Source organism: Coregonus lavaretus (assembly GCF_964263955.1).
Source record: "Coregonus lavaretus genome assembly, chromosome: 8".
Lineage (NCBI taxonomy): Eukaryota > Metazoa > Chordata > Actinopteri > Salmoniformes > Salmonidae > Coregonus > Coregonus lavaretus.
The window spans coordinates 14,699,252-14,720,499 of record NC_139995.1 but is presented as its reverse complement, the minus strand read 5'-3'; the positions used below and the strand labels follow the sequence as shown (position 1 = coordinate 14,720,499).

Here is a 21,248-nt window from a genome sequence, read left to right as displayed (position 1 = left end):
TTTTGGGTCATTGTCATGCTGGAATACCCATCCACGACCCATTTTCAATGCCCTGGCTGAGGGAAGGAGGTTCTCACCCAAGATTTGACGGTACATGGCCCCGTCCATTGTCCCTTTGATGCGGTGAAGTTGTCCTGTCCCCTTAGCAGAAAAACACCCCCAAAGCATAATGATTCCACCTCCATGTTCTTGGGGTCATAGGCAGCATTCCTCCTCCTCCAAACACGGCGAGTTGAGTTGATGCCAAAGAGCTCGATTTTGGTCTCATCTGACCACAAGACTTTCACCCAGTTCTCCTCTGAATCATTCAGATGTTCATTGGCAAACGTCAGACGGGCCTGTATATGTGCTTTCTTGAGCAGGGGGACCTTGCGGGCGCTGCAGGATTTCAGTCCTTCACGGCGTAGTGTGTTACCAATTGTTTTCTTGGTGACTATGGTCCCAGCTGCCTTGAGATCATTGACAAGATCCTCCCGTGTAGTTCTGGGCTGATTCCTCACCGTTCTCATGATCATTGCAACTCCACAAGGTGAGATCTTGCATGGAGCCCCAGGCTGAGGGAGATTGACAGTTATTTTGTGTTTCTTCCATTTGCAAATAATCGCACCAACTGTTGTCACCTTCTCACCAAGCTGCTTGGCGATGGTCTTGTAGCCCATTCCAGCCTTGTGTAGGTCTACAATCTTGTCCCTGACATCCTTGGAGAGCTCTTTGGTCTTGGCCATGGTGGAGAGTTTGGAATCTGATTGATTGATTGCTTCTGTGGACAAGTGTCTTTTATACAGGTAACAAACTGAGATTAGGAGCACTCCCTTTAAGAGTGTGCTCCTAATCTCAGCTCATTACCTGTATAAAAGACACCTGGGAGCCAGAAATCTTTCTGATTGAGAGGGGGTCAAGTACTTATTTCCCTCATTAAAATGCAAATCAATTTATAACATTTTTTAAATGCGTTTTTCTGGATTTTTTTGTTGTTATTCTGTCTCTCACTGTTGAAATAAACCTACCATTAAAATTATAGATTGATAATTTCTTTGTCAGTGGGCAAACGTACAAAATCAGCAGGGGATCAAATACTTTTTTATCCCTCATTGTACATCTCCCATTTGGCACTGTTCATCAAAACAATTAGGAAATTAAACAAATTCCCCAATTTAATCAATTAAAGAAAAAGACAAAACGCAATGCGGGTTCATTCAGATTGTTTATGTTGTATTCCAAGGAAAGGTGTGGTTCTGTGTATATCACAGGAGGCTGCTGAGGGGAGAACGGCTCATAATAATATCCGGAACGGAGCAAATGGAATGACATGGAAACCATGTGTTTGATGTATTTGTTATCATTCCACTTATTCCACTCCAGTCATTAGAACAAGAGCCCGTTCTCCCCAATTAAGGTGCAACCAACCTCCTGTGGTGTATATATTTATTATTCAGTCCTCTCAAAAAAACGTGTTGTTTTGGGGGGTTGGTGTTGAGCAGGCAAGATGAAAGGGAAATCTGTAATTCAAATTTCAACAATGCAGCAATTGATTGTGTCAGCCACTGAATAAATCAGTAATTGGATCATATTTGTCTTTCAACAGCAGAAGAATGACTATATGTAATACATATTCAAAGACTGACTATAACAAAAGCCCTGCATCAAAATTACCATGTAATGTTTAAAAGTTCACCATTAACTACTTTTCTACTAAACATAGAGAGCAGTTTCCTGAATAAAATGAGTAAGTATTACTGTATATTGTCTTTAGGGGAGCAGGGTACAGTAAGCTAATGTTTTAAAAGTACTGCCATGGGACTTTTGAGGCTTTTGAGGTTTGGGTACTGATTCCATGCGATACCCCTGGTATTTCTGCTGGGGAATAAAACACATCTGACGTTGACACTGTAGTGGGATCACTGGAGTTTTTTACACCCTATCTCTTGCTATGGCTTGCAACATTTATGAACATAAAGGTGAATGGGTATTATTATGTATAGGTATGCCACTGTATGTTTAAGAGTGAGCTCCTAAAATAGGCTTAAAAATTGGTTTCTCTGGAACTGTATTTGTAATGGATATAGAGATGCATGTCAGTAGTAATCGCTGTATCAAACATGAAAATCAGTGCAAATGTTTGTTGTTTTCCCTCTGTGAGTTTTTAGTTAATAGAATAGGCTCCAGCTTGACTTTGGGAGGGAGAAAAAAGGAGTAATGTATGTTTAAAAAAGAATTATAGTATGTCTGAACTAGCCCATCAGCACTTCTCTATAAAACAAATGCTGTGCATTCAGAGTTACATGTAATGGGTATTTGGTGAAAGAGAATATTGAGTCAGTTTATAACTAATTTAATTAATTAACTGATGTATACTTTAAGGCAATCTCTTTGTACATTTCTCTTTTAAGGCTTAATTTCTTATACATCCATAATTTACTAGATCTAAATATACAGTGCCTTCAGAAAGTATTCATATCCCTTTACTTTATTCACATTTTCTTGTGTTACAGAATGAAATTTAGATTTTGTTGTCGCTGGCCTTCACACAATACCCCATAATATAAAATTGGAATTATGTTTTTCCAATTTTTTACAAATTAACAAAAAATGAAAAGCTGAAATGTCTTGAGTCAATATGTATTCAACCCCTTTGTTATGGCAATCCTAAATAAGTTCAGGAGCCACATAAGAAGTTGCATGTACTCACTCTGTGTGCAATAATAGTGTTTAACAGAAGGTCCCTCAGTCGAGCAGTGAATTTCAAACACAGAGTCAACCACAAAGAACAAAGAGGTGTTCCAATGACTCGCAAAGAAGGGCAGCTATTGGTACAGTGGCTTGCGAAAGTATTCACCCCCCTTGGCATTTTTCCTATTTTGTTGCCTTACATCCTGGAATTAAAATAGATTTTTGGGGGGTTTGTATCATTTGATTTACACAACATGCCTACCACTTTGAAGATGCAAAATAAAAAAATGTGTGAAACAAACAAGAAATAAGACAAAAGAACTGAAAACTTGAGCGTGCATAACTATTTACCCCCCCAAAGTCAATACTTTGTAGAGCCACCTTTTGCAGTGATTACAGCTGCAAGTCTCTTGGGGGTATGTCTCTATAAGGTTGGCACATCTAGCCACTGGGATTTTTGCCCATTCTTCAAGGCAAACTGCTCCAGCTCCTTCAAGTTGGATGGGTTCCGCTGGTGTACAGCAATCTTTAAGTCATACCACAGATTCTCAATTGGATTGAGGTCTGGGCTTTGACTAGGCAATTCCAAGACATTTAAATGTTTCCCCTTAAACCACTCGAGTGTTGCTTTAGCAGTATGCTTAGGGTCATTGTCCTACTGGAAGGTGAACCTCCGTCCCAGTCTCAAATCTCTGGAAGACTGAAACAGGTTTCCCTCTAAAATGTCCCTGTATTTAGCGCTATCCATCATTCCTTCAATTCTGACCAGTTTCCTAGTCCCTGCTGATGAAAAACATCCCCACAGCATGATGCTGCCACCACCATGCTTCATGATGGTGTTCTCGGTGTGATGAGAGGTGTTGGGTTTGCGCTAGACATAGCGTTTTCCTTGATGGCCAGAAAGCTCAATTTTAGTCTCATCTGACCAGAGTACCTTCTTCCATATGTTTGGGGAGTCTCCCACATGGCTTTTGGCGAACACCAAACGTGTTTACTTATTTATTTCTTTAAGCAAATGTTTTTTCTGACCACTCTTCCGTAAAGCCCAGCTCTGTGGAGTGTATGGCTTAAAGTGGTCCTATGGACAGATTCTCCAATCTCCGCTGTGGAGCTTTGCAGTACCTTCAGGGTTATCTTGGTCTCTTTGTTGCCTCTCTGATTAATACCCTCCTTGCCTGGTCCGTGAGTCTTGGTGGGCGGCCCACTCTTGGCAGGTTTGTTGTGGTGCCATATTCTTATTTTTTTTTTAGAATGGATTTAATGGTGCTCCGTGGGATGATATTTATTTATAACCCAACCCTGATCTGTACTTCTCCACAACTTTGTCTCTGACCTGTTTGGAGAGCTCCTTGGTCTTCATGGTGCCACTTGTTTGGTGGTGCCCCTTGCTTAGTGGTGTTGCAGACTCTGGGGCCTTTCAGAACAGGTGTATATATACTGAGATCATGTGACAGATCATGTGACATTTAGATTGCACACAGGTGGACTATATTTAACTAATTATGTGACTTCTGAAGGTAATTGGTTGCACCAGATCTTATTTAGGGGCTTCATAGCAAAGGGGGTGAATACATATGCACGCACCACTTTTACGTTATTTATTTTTCAGAATTTTTTTAAACAAGTTATTTTTTTTCATTTCACTTCACCAATTTTGATTATTTTGTGTATGTCCATTACATGAAATCTAAATGAAAATCAGTTTATATTACAGGTTGTAATGCAACAAAATAGGAAAAATGCCAAGGGGGATGAATACTTTTGCAAGGCACGGTAATAATAAATAATATGCACTGTACATACAGTGGGGAGAACAAGTATTTGATACACTGCCGATTTTGCAGGGTTTCCTACTTACAAAGCATGTAGAGGTCTGTAATTTTTATCATAGGTACACTTCAACTGTGAGAGACAAAAATCCAGAAAATCACATTGTATGATTTTTAAGTAATTCATTTGCATTTTATTGCATGACATAAGTATTTGATTACCTACCAACCAGTAAGAATTCCGGCTCTCACAGACCTGTTCGTTTTTCATTAAGAAGCCCTCCTGTTCTCCACTCATTACCTGTATTAACTGCACCTGTTTGAACTCGTTACCTGTATAAAAGACACCTGTCCACACACTCAATCAAACAGACTCCAACCTCTCCACAATGGCCAAGACCAGAGAGCTGTGTAAGGACATCACTGATAAAATTGTAAACCTGCACAAGGCTGGGATGGGCTACAGTACAATAGGCAAGCAGCTTGGTGAGAAGGCAACAACTGTTGGCGCAATTATTAGAAAATGGAAGAAGTTCAAGATGACGGTCAATCACTCTTGGTCTGGGGCTCCATGCAAGATCTCACCTCGTGGGGCATCAATGATCATGAGGAAGGTGAGGGATCAGCCCAGAACTACACGGCAGGACCTGGTCAATGACCTGAAGAGAGCTGAGACCACAGTCTCAAAGAAAACCATTAGTAACACACTACGCCGTCGTGGATTAAAATCCTGCAGCGCATGCAAGGTCCCCCTGCTCAAGCCAGCGCATGTCCAGGCCCATTTGAAGTTTGCCAATGACCATCTGGATGATCCAGAGGAGGAATGGGAGAAGGTCATGTGGTCTGATGAGACAAAAATAGAGCTTTTTGGTCTAAACTCCACTCGCCGTGTTTGAAGGAAGAAGAAGGATGAGTACAACCCCAAGAACACCATCCCAACCGTGAAGCATGGAGGTGGAAACATCATTCTTTGGGGATGCTTTTCTGCAAAGGGGACAGGACGACTGCACCGTATTGAGGGGAGGATGGATGGGGCCATGTATCGCAAGATCTTGGCCAACAACCTCCTTCCCTCAGTAAGAGCATTGAAGATGGGTCGTGGCTGGGTCTTCCAGCATGACAACGACCCGAAACACACAGCCAAGGCAACTAAGGAGTGGCTCCGTAAGAAGCATCTCAAGGTCCTGGAGTGGCCTAGCCAGTCTCCAGACCTGAACCCAATAGAAAATCTTTGGAGGGAGCTGAAAGTCCGTATTGCCCAGCGACAGCCCCGAAACCTGAAGGATCTGGAGAAGGTCTGTATGGAGGAGTGGGCCAAAATCCCTGCTGCAGTGTGTGCAAACCTGGTCAACACCTACAGGAAACGTATGATCTCTGTAATTGCAAACAAAGGTTTCTGTACCAAATATTAAGTTCTGCTTTTCTGATGTATCAAATACTTATGTCATGCAATAAAATGCAAATTAATTACTTAAAAATCATACAATGTGATTTGCTGGATTTTTTTCTGGATTCTGTCTCTCACAGTTGAAGTGTACCTATGATAAAAATTACAGACCTCTACATGCTTTGTAAGTAGGAAATCCTGCAAAATTGGCAGTGTATCAAATACTTGTTCTCCCCACTGTAGGTAAAAATAGAAAAAAGCAGACAATGAATATACCTTTGAGCATGGTGAAGTTATTAATTACACTTTGGATGGTGTATCAATACACCCAGTTACTACAAAGATACAGGCATCCTTCCTAACTCAGTTGTCGGAGAGGAAGGAAACCGCTCAGGGATTTCACCATGAGGCCAATGGTGACTTTAAAACATTTACAGAGTTTAATGGCTGTGATAGGAGAAAACTGAGGATGGATCAACAACATTGTAGTACTCCACCATACTAACCTAATTGACAGATTGAAAGAATGAAGGCTGTACAGAATACAAATATTTGAAAACACGCATCCCGTTTGCAACAAGCCACTAAAGTAATACTGCAAAGAATGTGGCAAAGCAATTAACTTTTTGTCCCAAAGTGTTATGTTTGGGGTAAATCCAATACTACACATCACTGAGTACCACTCTCCATATTTTTAAGCATAGTGGTGGCTGCATCATGTTATGGGTATGTTTGTAATGGTTAAGGACTGGGGAGTTTTTCAGGATAAAAAAGAAATAGAATGGAACTAAGCACATGCAAAATCCTAGAGGTAAACCTGGTTCAGTCTGCTTTCCACCAGACACTGGGAGATTAATACAGCAGGACAATAACTGAAAAGTTGCTGAGTGGCCGAGTTACAGTTTTGACTTAAATCTACTTGAACTTCTATGTCAATACCTGAAAATGGTATTCTAGCAATGATCAACAACCAATTTGGTAGAGCTTGAAGAATTTTGAAAATAATAATGAGCAAATGTTGCTCAATCCAGGTGTGGAAAGCTCTTAGAGACTTACCCAGAAAGACTCACAGCTGTAATCGCTGCCAAAGGTGCTTCTACAAAGTATTGGCACAGGGGTGTGAATACTTATGTAAATTAGATATTTCTGTTTTTCATTTTCAATAAATTTGCAAACATTTCCAAAAGCATGTTTTCATTTAGTCATTATGTTGTATGGGTAGATAGGTGTAGATGGGTGAGAAAAACATATATTTAATCAATTTTGAATTCAGGCTGTAACACAACAAAATATGGAGTAGGTCAAGGGGTATGAATACTTTCTGAAGGCACTGCACATGAATGAATGTGTACAGTAGGCTACACGCTGCCGTAAAGGTCAACATTTTGAAAAGCATTTCCCTAGTCCTTGACATGTTATCAGAAGTAAGGAATGCCATCATATTCCTTCAATTCTCTTAATGTTCAATCAATGTTACAGTCCTTTACAGTCTTTTATTAGCACTTTCTCAATTGCTGATAAAGGACTGTCTTTGTATCTTCTCATGGTATTCATTTCACCTGTTTCTTTTTGTACAGAGTGAAGACCCAGAAAGGTACCAAAAGGATTCCTCCATACATTTGTGATTGGATGTGAGTCTACCTTGACCCCACAAAACTGAAGATGATGTTGCTATGGAAACTGCTGGTGCTGCAGTCACTCATGGGGTTCCTAGCAGGTAAAGAACTTTTGATGCAAGCAAGAGCTCTCTTTGTGAAGTTTTGTGTCTTATTCATATGTATTTTGGGCCGGTTGCAGTGTGAAAGCCATAGTTTAGAATGAAGCTACCTCAAATAACACCTGCCACAGGGAAACATAAGTCTTTTTTTTGTTCCATTAAGATACAAATAATGAGGTAGTAAAATGTATTTAATAAGAAAGGAGGTTGTTAAAGTAAATAATTGTATGGTAGGGGTGGCAGTCAGTAAAGGTTGACTGTAGTTAGCTTAATCGCTATGAATATAAAGAAGGAGATTGGGTTGCAGATATGAAATTAAAGATGGAAATATTACATTGATTGCAAAAGAGTGTGATATTTAATCAGCTGAGGACAAAATGGCAATGACCTTGGTTCTGGGGTAAACTAAGACTGCATCATGCTCATACAGTAGAATGTACTGCAATGTCAAGGCCAAAGTTTAAATATTAGATCATGACAGGTGACAATAGAAGCTTTGGACTTCTACTGTCATAATCGAATGCTTGCCGCTTGCAGACCCCAAATGGGGTCATTTGGTTTGCTGAACAGAGAAGCTCTCCTCTAATTTTGGTATATACATAATTAGGTTTAATACAAGGATCAATGATAACATTAACATTGATATCAAAGCTTAATTGTTTCATATAACTCCTGTCAATATCTGTTTTGATGTCAGATGATAGTTCTTTAGGTTATAGAAACATTTGGGGGCTAAGGGGGATGGGAAAGGAACAAAGGTCAAAGGTTGCTAATGACGTCTGCGTTGTGGATGGTGTCATTATTTATAGTACACACGACTACTGACTAGGGATGTGCATCTTTCCCTTTCAAGATGTTTCGATACGTATCTAGATTCATGGGCTCCGATATGATACAGGAACGATACGTTCTAGTTTGAAACGATTCGGTGTGATTCAGTGTGATTAGAGAACAAATCGATGCGATTTGGTTCGCTGCGATATGATTCGATGCACTAACATGTTGCATAAACACATTCATTTTCCATTCTAAATTAAAATATTCTGCTGATGCAGCTCATGAGCTGGGCCGCTCTGAGACTTCTGTGTGTATGTGTGTGTGTGTGTGTCTGTGTGTTTGTCTATGGTGTACAGTGGGGTCCAAAATTATTGACACTTGATAAAGATGAGCAATAATGACTGTATAAAATAAATAATTCAAATACTGAGCTATATTGTATGCAAAAACATTTTGGGAAATTATATTATGTTATACTAATACAATTGCTCAGAGAAATACATTTTGTTTAACAAGTAATACAGTGGGGGAAAAAAGTATTTAGTCAGCCACCAATTGTGCAAGTTCTCCCACCTAAAAAGATGAGAGAGGCCTGTAATTTTCATCATAGGTACACGTCAACTATGACAGACAAAATGAGAAAACAAAATCCAGAAAATCACATTGTAGGATTTTTTATGAATTTATTTGCAAATTATGGTGGAAAATAAGTATTTGGTCAATAACAAAAGTTTCTCAATACTTTGTTATATACCCTTTGTTGGCAATGACACAGGTCAAACGTTTTCTTTAAGTCTTCACAAGGTTTTCACACACTGTTGCTGGTATTTTGGCCCATTCCTCCATGCAGATCTCCTCTAGAGCAGTGATGTTTTGGGGATGTCGCTGGGCAACACGGACTTTCAACTCCCTCCAAAGATTTTCTATGGGGTTGAGATCTGGAGACTGGCTAGGCCACTCCAGGACCTTGAAATGCTTCTTACGAAGCCACTCCTTCGTTGCCCGGGCGGTGTGTTTGGGATCATTGTCATGCTGAAAGACCCAGCCACGTTTCATCTTCAATGCCCTTGCTAATAGAAGGAGGTTTTCACTCAAAATCTCACGATACATGGCCCCATTCATTCTTTCCTTTACACGGATCAATCATCCTGGTCCCTTTGCAGAAAAACAGCCCCAAAGCATGATGTTTCCACCCCCATGCTTCACAGTAGGTATGGTGTTCTTTGCATGCAACTCAGCATTCTTTGTCCTCCAAACACGACGAGTTGAGTTTTTACCAAAACGTTCTATTTTGGTTTCATCTGACCATATGACATTCTCCCAATCCTCTTCTGGATCATGCAAATGCACTCTAGCAAACTTCAGACGGGCCTGGACATGTACTGGCTTAAGCAGGGGGACACGTCTGGCACTGCAGGATTTGAGTCCCTGGCGGCGTAATGTGTTACTGATGGTAGGCTTTGTTACTTTGGTCCCAGCTCTCTGCAGGTCATTCACTAGGTCCCCCCGTGTGGTTCTGGGATTTTTGCTCACCGTTCTTGTGATCATTTTGACCCCACGGTGTGAGATCTTGCGTGGAGCCCCAGATCGAGGGAGATTATCAGTGGTCTTGTATGTCTTCCATTTCCTAATAATTGCTCCCACAGTTGATTTCTTCAAACCAAGCTGCTTACCTATTGCAGATTCAGTCTTCCCAGCCTGGTGCAGGTCTACAATTTAGTTTCTGGTGTCCTTTGACAGCTCTTTGGTCTTGGCCATAGTGGAGTTTGGAGTGTGACTGTTTGAGGTTGTGGACAGGTGTATTTTATACTGATAACAAGTTCAAACAGGTGCCATTAATAAAGGTAACGAGTGGAGGACAGAGGAGCCTCTTAAAGAAGAAGTTACAGGTCTGTGAGAGCCAGAAATCTTGCTTGTTTGTAGGTGACCAAATACTTATTTTCCACCATAATTTGCAAATAAATTAATAAAAAATCCTACAATGTGATTTTCTGGATTTTTTTCCCTCAATTTGTCTGTCATAGTTGACGTGTACCTATGATGAAAATTACAGGCCTCTCTCATCTTTTTAAGTGGGAGAACTTGCACAATTGGTGGCTGACTAAATACTTTTTTTCTCCACTGTATATTTTTTTCTCAAAAAGGTAGGGGTCAAAATGATTGACACCCCTAAAGAATCTTATAAATAAAGTTGTCAAAAGTATATATTTCTAGCACACAATGACTACATCAAGCTTGTGACTCTACAAACTTGTTGGATGAATTTGCAGTTACTTTTGGTTGTGTTTTAGATTATTTTGTGCCTAATAGAAATGAATGGTAAATAATGTTGTCATTTTGGAGTCACTTTTATTGTAAATAAGAATAGAATATGTTTCTAAACATTTATACATTAATGTGGATGCTACCATGATTGCGGATAATCCTGAATGAGTTGTGAATAATGATGAGTGAGAAAGTTACAGAGGGTGAAAGATCATACCCCCAAGACATGCTAACCTCTCACCATTACCAGTAATAGGGGAGGTTAGCATATCTTGGGTGTGTGTCTCCGGTAGCTTAATTTTATTCCGATAAAACAACATTTTCAACAGCTTATAGATAACATTAACTTAGCAAATTACATAGGTTGTTACTCAACTAATAAAGCCTAATAGCACGCAAGCCATTTTAGCATTTAAATGCTGAAGGTGCTGCGCAGATGTGCAAGATCAGGAACAGGCCACCTACCTCGCGTTGGTCAGTGCGCGAAGCTGGGCACAGTGGGCAGTTTGACTAGGCTACTGATATTGCCTGGGGTTGTTTTGCATGCAAAATGAGTTGTAGATCAATGACTGTCAATACAGTTACAGTTGAAGTCGGAAGTTTACACACACTTAGGTTGGAGTCATTAAAACTCGTTTTTCAACCACTCCACAAATTTCTTGTTAACAAACTATAGTTTTGGCAAGTCGGTTAGGACATCTACTTTGTGCATGACACAATTAATTTTTCCAACAATTGTTTACAGACATCACTTATAATTCACTGTATCACAATTCCAGTGGGTCAGAAGTTTACATACACTAAGTTGACTGTGCCTTTAAACAGCTTGAAAAATTCCATGGCTTTAGAAGCTTCTGATAGGCTAACTGACATAATTTGAGTCAATTGGAGGTGTACCTGTGGATGTATTTCAAGGACTACCTTCAAACTCAGTGCCTCTTTGCTTGACATCATGGGAAAATCAAAGGAAATCAGCCAAGACCTCAGAAGAAATGTTGTAGACCTCCACAAGTCTGGTTCATCCTTGGGAGCAATTTCCAAACGCCTGAAGGTACCACGTTCATCTGTACAAACAATAGTACGCAAGTATAAACACCATGGAACCACGCAGCCGTCATACCGCTCAGGAAGGAGACGCGTTCTGTCTCCTAGAGATTAACGTACTTTGGTGCGAAAAGTGCAAATAAATCCCAGAACAACAGCAAAGGACCTTGTGAAGATGCTGGAGGAAACAGGTACAAAAGTATCTATATCCACAATAAAACGAGTCCTATATCAACATAATCTGAAAGGCCGCTCAGCAAGGAAGAAGCCACTGCTCCAAAACCACCATTAAAAAGCCATACTACGGTTTGCAACCGCACATGGGGACAAAGATCATACTTTTTGGAGAAATGTCCTCTGTTTTGATTAAACAAAAATAGAACTGTTTGGCCATAATGACCATCGTTATGTTTGGATGAAAAAGGGGAACGCTTGCAAGCCGAAGAACACCATCCCAACCGTGAAGCATGGGAGTGGCAGCATCATGCTGTGGGGGTGCTTTGCTGCAGGAGGGACTGGTGCACTTCACAAAATAGAAGGCATCATGAGGAAGGAAAATTATGTGGATATATTGAAGCAACATCTCAAGTCATCAGTCAGGAAGTTAAAGCTTGGTCGCAAATGGGTCTTTCAAATGGACAATGATCGCAAGCATACTTCCAAAGTTGTGGCGAAATTGCTTAAGCACAACAAAGTCAAGGTATTGGAGTGGCCATCACAAAGCCCTGACCTCAATCCTATAGAAAGTATGTGGGCAGAACTGAAAAAGCGTGTGCGAGCAAGGAGGCCTACAAACCTGTCAGGAGGAATGGGCCAAAATTCACCCAACTTATTGTGGGAAGCTTGTGGAAAGCTACCCAAAACATTTGACCCAAGTTAAACAATTTAAAGGCAATGCTACCAAATACTAATTGAGTGTATGCAAACGTCTGACCCACTGGGAATGTGATGAAAGAAATAAAAGCTGAAATAAATAATTCTCTCTACTATTATTCTGACATTTCACATTCTTAAAATAAAGCGGTGATCCTAACTGACCTAAAATAGGGAATTTTTACTAGGATTAAATGTCAGGAATTGTGAAAACTGAGTTTAAATGTATTTGGCTAAGGTGTATGTAAACTTCCGACTTCAACTGTACATGCAGTTCGACACTGAAGGACAGGACACATCAGTTGTGAGAGGTATGAGAGGTATTTAGTATTTCTGTAAAGTAGAAAGAATTGAATATGAGCCAAAAAAATGGTGAACCGCCAATTCGTAATGTTTGAACCGATTTTCTGACCGATGCATGCTACATTTGGATCAATTTGCGGTCCACGGACCGATGTACTTATATCTTAAACATTTGAATCGGAACTGATGCGTATCTACATCCCTACTACTGACCTAAGTGAAGTAGTGTGTAGAATACGTTCTTCCAGTCATAGCACACTCTGATTGAATGACATTGGTTAGTGAATGTTTGTTCTTGTGAAGATTACAGATACTATGAACATGAAAGAACCCCTGCTTTCATCCATGCTGATCCGTAATGGAAGTGTGTTTTTGTTAATTTAATTAATCCCTACATCAAACCTAATACAATAATCAGAAGAGGTATTATAATATCCCCCTTGAACCCAGTCATCAATGTCCACACAGCCATTCAAAATCTTTCAGGGGGAAATAGAGACTCATGGGGAGTGCTTCTGTTCTCCCTCTCTGCCTTTAATGCCGCAGTGAAAGAAAGAGTAAGGCTTACTCTCTAATTAATATAGAGTATAGCAGGAGAACAGGGGGATATGAATCACACTGAAATCCCTATTGTACGTTTTGGAGTATCCGTCATTCATGTACAGTAAAGCTGAATTATAGCTTCCTTATACAATGGGTGTCAGTTGTTCCCCACAGGGCTCTCCTGCATTGATCACATTTTGATGGAGGACTTTAATTGGTCTTTCTTACAAATTGGTGGGTGTCAACTGTGAATATCAGTTGGAATCAAGAGGCATTATCCTAATCAAGATTTTAAAAAGGCTCTATTGATGAACCACTAGATTCTGGCTCTAGTTCACCCTCCCAATCCAACACTAGACAGTTTTGAGTCTGCAAGCCTTTCTTATTCTCATGATTGGGAGTTGGAATTTGATTGTAAAGGAGTCTGTAGACTTCATACTTGTTTTTTGTTCTCATGTGTCATTCAAATCAGACTCTGGCATTCACTCAGCATGCAGTTGGCACTGGCTGATTGACCAGCATCTGATAAGCACAGTTTGTTGCCACAGTACTCATATAGTAAAGCTAGCAGAGCCGCTGCCTCTATGGCAAGAAATTATTTTGCCCTTGATGTGTTTCTCTTTAAGGACCAATACATAAACTATACTAAGTATGCCAACAAAAAGAGTAATTTACCTGTTGTTGAAAATTACAAGACAGATGTGGGCAAATAATAGAAATGTAGGCTAATAACTATAATTATGTCTTCAGTGATACACACAACCTTTTGTCCATGTTACTTCTGGGAGCAGGTTCTAGTTATTTATTATCTTTGAAAGGCGTGATCCCAGTTTGCCATGTACTGTAAGACACTCGTCTTTCATGACGTGCACTAGCTGTCTGAATGCAGCTTGTGAAACTGACCAAAAAGGTCAAGCAACCTGGCGAAAGCCAGCGAAAGGAAAGGTTACCTCTGAAAAGGCAAGGATTCACAGTCAGACTGCACCAAATGTGTTGAGGGGGCCGTAATGATCTCTGTCCCCTGCTAGGCGTGTTCCTTTGTTCTGCTAGTGTGCCTCGACAGGGCTGCCTCCTGTTTCCCCTGCCTGTGCTGTGCTGCCTGCGCGTCACTCTTACCCTCCCTGTTAGCATCTGATTACCCCAGCGCAGCGCTACACTCTTCCCCAGGACACGCTCAGAATCCTGATACCCCGCCTTTTATTCCTGCTTACTCCACCATGATGACGACCCATGCCTTTACTTCATTTAGCCTTTACTTAAGCTACATACTTAGCACAGTTACGCTAAGCAGCGCTAATGGTACTTACAGCATGAAGTCGTCCCTGATGGCTTAACGTTTTGCCGCCTGTCGCAGAACCATTTGATTTCCACACCTAAGATGCTTGCTGTGCTCGTGGAGAATAAAATGGTCTTACTCCATGTGGGCACAAAGGTCTTTATAAAGGCTACATTGCCTTGTAAGTGAAAAAGGACATGAAAGAGACATTGCGCACACAAAGGAGTTCTCAATGGTTAAATGGTAAATCGTTTGGCATCGTTTTCTTAGTGAGATGACCTTCACAGCTCCAGAGACATTACTGTAGTTGTACTCCCGTCCACCTGTTGTTAAAACCCAGAAAAGAACATGGAACAAAAGAGTGAATGTACTCTCAGGATGCCTTACATTCCAGATCACTTCTCCGAATGAGGATGTCACATCAGCTTTGCTTTCGCTCTTATGCATTCTAAGCTGTGCCTATTGATATACTGTCTATCTAAAGAAGCCACTAAAATATACAGTGCATTCGGAAAGTATTCAGACCCCTTGACTTTTTTCATGTTTTGTTACGTTACAGCCTTATTCTAATATATATATATTTTTAAATCCTCATCAATCTACACACAATACCCCATAATGACAAAGCAAAAAACTGTAAATATCACAATTACATAAGTATTCAGACCCTTTACTCAGTACTTTGTTGAAGCACCTTTGGTAGCAATTACAGCCTCGAGTCTTCCTGGGTATGACGCTACAAGCTTGGCATACATGTATTTGGGGAGTTTCTCCCATTCTTCTCTGCAGATCCTCTCAAGCTCTGTCAGGTTGGATGGGGAGCGTTGCTGCACAGCTATTTTCAGGTTTCTCCAGAGATGTTCGATCGGGTTCAAGTCCGGGCTCTGGCTTGGCCACTCAAGGACATTCAGAGACTTGTCCCAAAGCCACTCCTGCATTGTCTCGGCTGTATGCTTAGGGTCGTTGTCCTGTTGGAAGGTGAACCTTCGCCCCAGTCTGAGGTCCTGAATGTCTGGAGCAGGTTTTCATCAAGGATCTCTCTGTACTTTGCTCCGTTCATCTTTCCCTCAATCCTGACTAGTCTCCCAGTCCCTGCTGCTGAAAAATATCCCCACAGCATGATGCTGCTACCACCATGCTTCACCGTAGGGATGGTGCCAGGTTTCCTCCAGACGTGACACTTGGCATTCAGGCCAAAGAGTTCAATCTTTGGTTCTCATGGTCTGAGAGTCCTTTAGGGGCCTTTTGGCAAACTCCAAGTGGGCTGTCGTGGCTTTTACTGAGGAATGGCTTCCGTCTGGCCACTACCATAAAGGCCTGATTAGTGGAGTGCTGCAGAGATGGTTGTCCTTCTGGAAGTTTCTCCCATCTCCACAGAGGAACTCTTGAGCTCTGATCAAGGTCCTTCTCCCCCGATTTCTCAGTTTGGCCGGGCGGCCAGCTCTAGGAAGAGTTTTGGTGGTTCCAAACTTCTTCCATTTAAGAATGATGGAGGCCACTGTGTTCTTGGGGACCTTCAATGCTGCAGAAATGTTTTGCTACCCTTCCCCAGATCTGTGCCTCGACACAATCCTGTCTCGGGGAGCTCTATAGACAATTCCTTCGACCTCATGGCTTGGTTTTTGCTCTGACATGCACGGTCAACTGTGGGACCTTATATAGACAGGTGTATGCCTTTCCAAATCATGTCCAATCAATTGAATTTACCACATGTGGACTCCAATCAATTTGTAGAAACATCTCAAGGATGATCAATGGAAACAGGATGCACCTGAGCTCAATTTCAAGTCTCATAGCAAAGGGTCTAAATACTTATGTAAGTAAGGTATTTCTGTTTTTATTTTTGTATACATTTGCACACACACATTTTTTTTTTCTTGCTTTGTCATTATGGGGTATTGTGTGTAGATTGATGAGGATTTTATTTTATTTTATCAATTTTAGAATAAGGCTGTAATGTAACAAAATGTGTAAAAAGCCAAGGGGTCTGAATACTTTCTGAAGGCACTGTATATGCACATCCTAAACGGCATGTTAATGAATCAAGGTTGCACCCTTCAAGGATTCCTCTTTGGTTCACCTTTTCTCTGGGATTTCAATAGGCCTGAGCAGGTTATTTTTAAGATCTTGAAGGACAGAACATGAGAGATCCATAGATTCAGAAGGACAAAGAGGAAAGTCCGTTTTTCACACCAGCTGTTCTGTACATCCTGGTGTTTACTGTATTGTACTGTACAACAGCGTAGGACAAATGTAGTTCAGGAGAGGCCATGCAGAGTACAATATGTGTTATATCTAAACCTCCACAGTAAATGTCCAATACAATCCTTGGCATACTGCAAACACATGGATATGATTTTACAAAGTCACTTTACAATTCAGGTTTTGTATTATCTTGTAGTATTGATCAATTTCAACACATTTTTCTTTCATGGGTAATACTCAATGTTTTCAGGCGAAAGATGAAACAGCAGGATTCCACAGCAGTCAGTTGATGGCCAAGTTATTCAAGGCTTGTAAAGCAAACCCAGTAGGGGGCATGTAGACAAAGCCAATTTTCATAAAACAATGTTGGTCCTCTGTTTCATTTCATGTTCATCTAAGAGTGCTGTGTCGCCAACCTACTGCTGCTGTTGTGAATAAGTATGCTAATATAGCCTTAAATAGCTTGCTCTGTTTGCTCTCCTTATTCAACGTTGTACACTTTTATGAATATAGATTTCTTGGGGTGGGCATAATGGTGGTATGTATACCTTATGTTACTGTCTTTATCTTCCCCTTGCATTAGGGCCCACACAGCAGGCACTTCATAATCCTTATCACTATACATTGCACGGAAATTGTTCTCAACATATATCGCTAATAGAAATCTTAATAGATTATATGTCACAATCACCTCTATATCAAAAGCAATTCACATGTATATCTAAGGATTCATTGAATTGCTCTTGACACAGATAGTCTATTTGATCAAAATTGCGTTGTCTGCAATGTGTCTATATGTCACGCCCTGACTCAGGGGACTCGTATATGTTGAGTCAGGGTGTGTATATTCTTTGTTATGTAGTATTTTCTATGTGGGATCTAGTTGGTGTAGATCTATGTTGGCCGGTGTGGTTCCCAATCAGAGGCAGCTGTAGCTCGTTGTCTCTGATTGGGGATCATACTTAGGCAGCCTATTGGCACTAGTGGGTTGTGGGATCTTGTTCTGTGTAAGGTTTGTTGTGTGTTACCTTTGGACTTCACGTTTCGTTTGTTTGTTGTTTTGTCGTGTGTTTATTCAGTGTAAATAAACATGTACGTATATCACGCTGCGCCTTGGTCTGACCCGTCAATGAACGAATTTGACACTATAGGCCACTGAAAACATAGTTAAAGTAATTAATACTCAGAATCTCATTAAATTAATTATTGTTTTTTTTTCCCTAGCAGGTAAAAGCTATAGTATTATCTCAAGGTAAAAAGCATTTAGCTTCATAATGATCGGCTAGTCAAAAGCGTGTTATAGCATTATTATTCTATTAAACCTATTGATCTCTATAAAGACAGACGAGAAAACAATCCTTATGTCTATTAGAGCTGAAAGTAATTTGAGGGGGGATGCCTTTGTCAACTGGCCCTGAAATTGGACTTCAGTATGGTGTGGTGATCGGCAGTGTTCTGCTCTCACGCTGGGAGTGACAGAAGATCCCACCAAACGAGGACCAAGCAGCGTGCCCAGGCGGAGCGAGTAGCCATGTCACAGGTGGGCAATTTGTGGTCATGGGAAGAGATATTTGCGGGGAGAGGACCATGGGCTAAGGTAAATGCCCAGGCAGGAGAGGAGCAACGGCAACACGGAGGAGGCCGGTCAAGGAGGAAGCCCGAGAAGCAGCCCCAATAAAACATTTGGGGGGGGGCACACAGGGTGGTTGGCGTAGCCTTGTGTCAGAGCAGAGCCAACTCCCCGTACTCACGCGAGGAAGCGTATGACTGGGCAAGCTCCGTGTTATGCGGAGCTACGTACTGTGTCGCCAGTGCGCCGGCACAGTCCTGTACGTCCTGTGCTTGCACCACGCATGTGCCGTGCGAAGATGGGCATCCAGCCAGGACTGGGTGTGCCGGCTCAACGCTCCTGGTCTCCAGTACGCCTCCTCGGTCCCACATATCCTGCGCCAGTTCTACGAACGGTATCGCCAGTGCGCGTGCACAGCCCAGTGCGTCCTGTGCCAGCGCCCCGCACGTGTAGTGCGAAAGTGGGCAGCCAGCCAGGACGGGTTGTGCCAGCTCTCCGCTCCAGACCTCCAGTCCGCCTTCACAGTCCAGTCCGGCCCGTTCCTGCTCCTCGCACCAAGCCAGTGGTGCGCGTCGCCAGCCCGGCCCGGCCTGTTCCTGCTCCTCGCACCAAGCCAGTGGTGCGCGTCGCCAGTCCGGCCTGTTCCTGCCCATCGCACCAAGCCAGTGGTGCGCGTCGCCAGTCCGGCCCGGCCTGTTCCTGCTCCTCGCACCAAGCCAGTGGTGCGCGTCGCCAATCTGGCCCGGCCGTTCCTGCCACTCGCACCAAGCCAGTGGTGCGCATCGCCAGTCCGGCCCGGCCTGTTCCTGCCCCTCGCACCAAGCCAGTGGTGCGCGTCGCCAGTCCGGCCCGGCCCGTTCCTGCCCCTCGCACCAAGCCAGTGGTGCGCGTCGCCAGTCCGGCCCGGCCCGTTCCTGCCCCTCGCACCAAGCCAGTGGTGCGCGTCGCCAGTCCGGCCCGGCCCGTTCCTGCCCCTCGCACCAAGCCAGTGGTGCGCGTCGCCAGTCCGGCCCGGCCCGTTCCTGTCCCTCGCACCAAGCCAGTGGTGCGTGTTCCTAGTCTGGCCCGTGCCTGCTCCTCGCACCAGACCAGTGGTGCGTTTGTCCAGTCCGGCACAGCCCCGTGCCCGTTCCACCACCAGGTCCGGCACCGGTCAGCTGCTCCACTCCGGAGCCAGAGCAGTCCGCTCCACTGGTGCCTGATCCAGTGCCGGTCAGCTGTTCCACTCCGGAGCCAGAGCAGTCCGCTCCACCGGTGCCTGATCCAGCTCCGGTCAGCTGCTCCACTCCGGAGCCAGAGCAGTCCGCTCCACTGGTGCCTGATCCAGCTCCGGTCAGCTGCGCCACTCCGGAGCCAGAGCAGTCCGCTCCACCGGGGTCCAGTCCAGCTCCGGTCAGCGGCTCCAGTCCAGACCATGACGTCAGCCCCTCTCCAGGTTCGGAGTCTCCCACACCAGGGTCCAGACAGGGCCTGGCGTATCATGGGAGGAAGGAGAGGGGAAGCAGCGCGCCGAGGTCCAGACCAGACCAGGGGCGCAACAGGGAGGCGGAGAGTGAGAGGTCGTCACGCCCCGAGCCGGATCCGCCTCCGAGGTGGAATGCCCACCCGGCCCCTACCCTGTTACAGTGGGGAAAAAAAGTATTTAGTCAGCCACCAATTGTGCATGTTCTCCCACTTAAAAAGATGAGAGAGGCCTGTAATTTACATCATAGGTACACGTCAACTATGACAGACAAAATGAGAAAAAAAAATCCAGAAAATCACATTGTAGGATTTGTTATGAATATATTTGCAAATTATGGTGGAAAATAAGTATTTGGTCAATAACAAAAGTTTCTCAATACTTTGTTATATACCCTTTGTTGGCAATGACACAGGTCAAACGTTTTCTGTAAGTCTTCACAAGGTTTTCACACACTGTTGCTGGTATTTTGGCCCATTCCTCCATGCAGATCTCCTCTAGAGCAGTGATGTTTTGGGGCTGTCGCTGGGCAACACAGACTTTCAACTCCCTCCAAATATTTTCTATGGGGTTGAGATCTAGAGACTGGCTAGGCCACTCCAGGACCTTGAAATGCTTCTTACGAAGCCACTCCTTCGTTGCCCGGGCGGTGTGTTTGGGATCATTGTCATGCTGAAAGACCCAGCCACGTTTCATCTTCAATGCCCTTGCTGATGGAAGGAGGTTTTCACTCAAAATCTCACGATACATGGCCCCATTCATTCTTTCCTTTACACGGATCATTCATCCTGGTCCCTTTGCAGAAAAACAGCCCCAAAGCATAATGTTTCCACCCCCATGCTTCACAGTAGGTATGGTGTTCTTTGGATGCAACTCAGCATTCTTTGTCCTCCAAACACGACGAGTTGAGTTTTTACCAAAAAGTTATATTTTGGTTTCATCTGACCATATGACATTCTCCCAATCCTCTTCTGGATCATCCAAATGCACTCTAGCAAACTTCAGACGGGCCTGGACATGTACTGGCTTAAGCAGGGGGACACGTCTGGCACTGCAGGATTTGAGTCCCTGGCGGCGTAGTGTGTTACTGATGGTAGGCTTTGTTACTTTGGTCCCAGCTCTCTGCAGGTCATTCACTAGGTCCCCCCGTGTGGTTCTGGGATTTTTGCTCACCCCACGGGGTGAGATCTTGCGTGGAGCCCCAGATCGAGGGAGATTATGAGTGGTCTTGTATGTCTTCCATTTCCTAATAATTGCTCCCACAGTTGATTTCTTCAAACCAAGCTGCTTACCTATTGCAGATGCAGTCTTCCCAGCCTGGTGCAGGTCTACAATTTTGTTTCTGGTGTCCTTTGACAGCTCTTTGGTCTTGGCCATAGTGGAGTTT

The 21,248-nt window shown here is 43.0% G+C and overlaps 1 protein-coding gene across 1 annotated transcript in view; it reads left to right on the top strand.

Annotated features, from left to right (window-relative positions):
• Positions 1 to 21,248, top strand: part of cntn4 (contactin 4) — a 188,306-nt gene that overhangs the window by 20,789 nt on the left and 146,269 nt on the right. The window contains exon 2 of the mRNA XM_084167119.1: positions 7,404 to 7,543. Coding sequence (XP_084023245.1) covers positions 7,489 to 7,543 — 55 coding nt within the window. The 5' untranslated portion in view covers positions 7,404 to 7,488. The remainder of the gene's footprint in view (positions 1 to 7,403; positions 7,544 to 21,248) is intronic.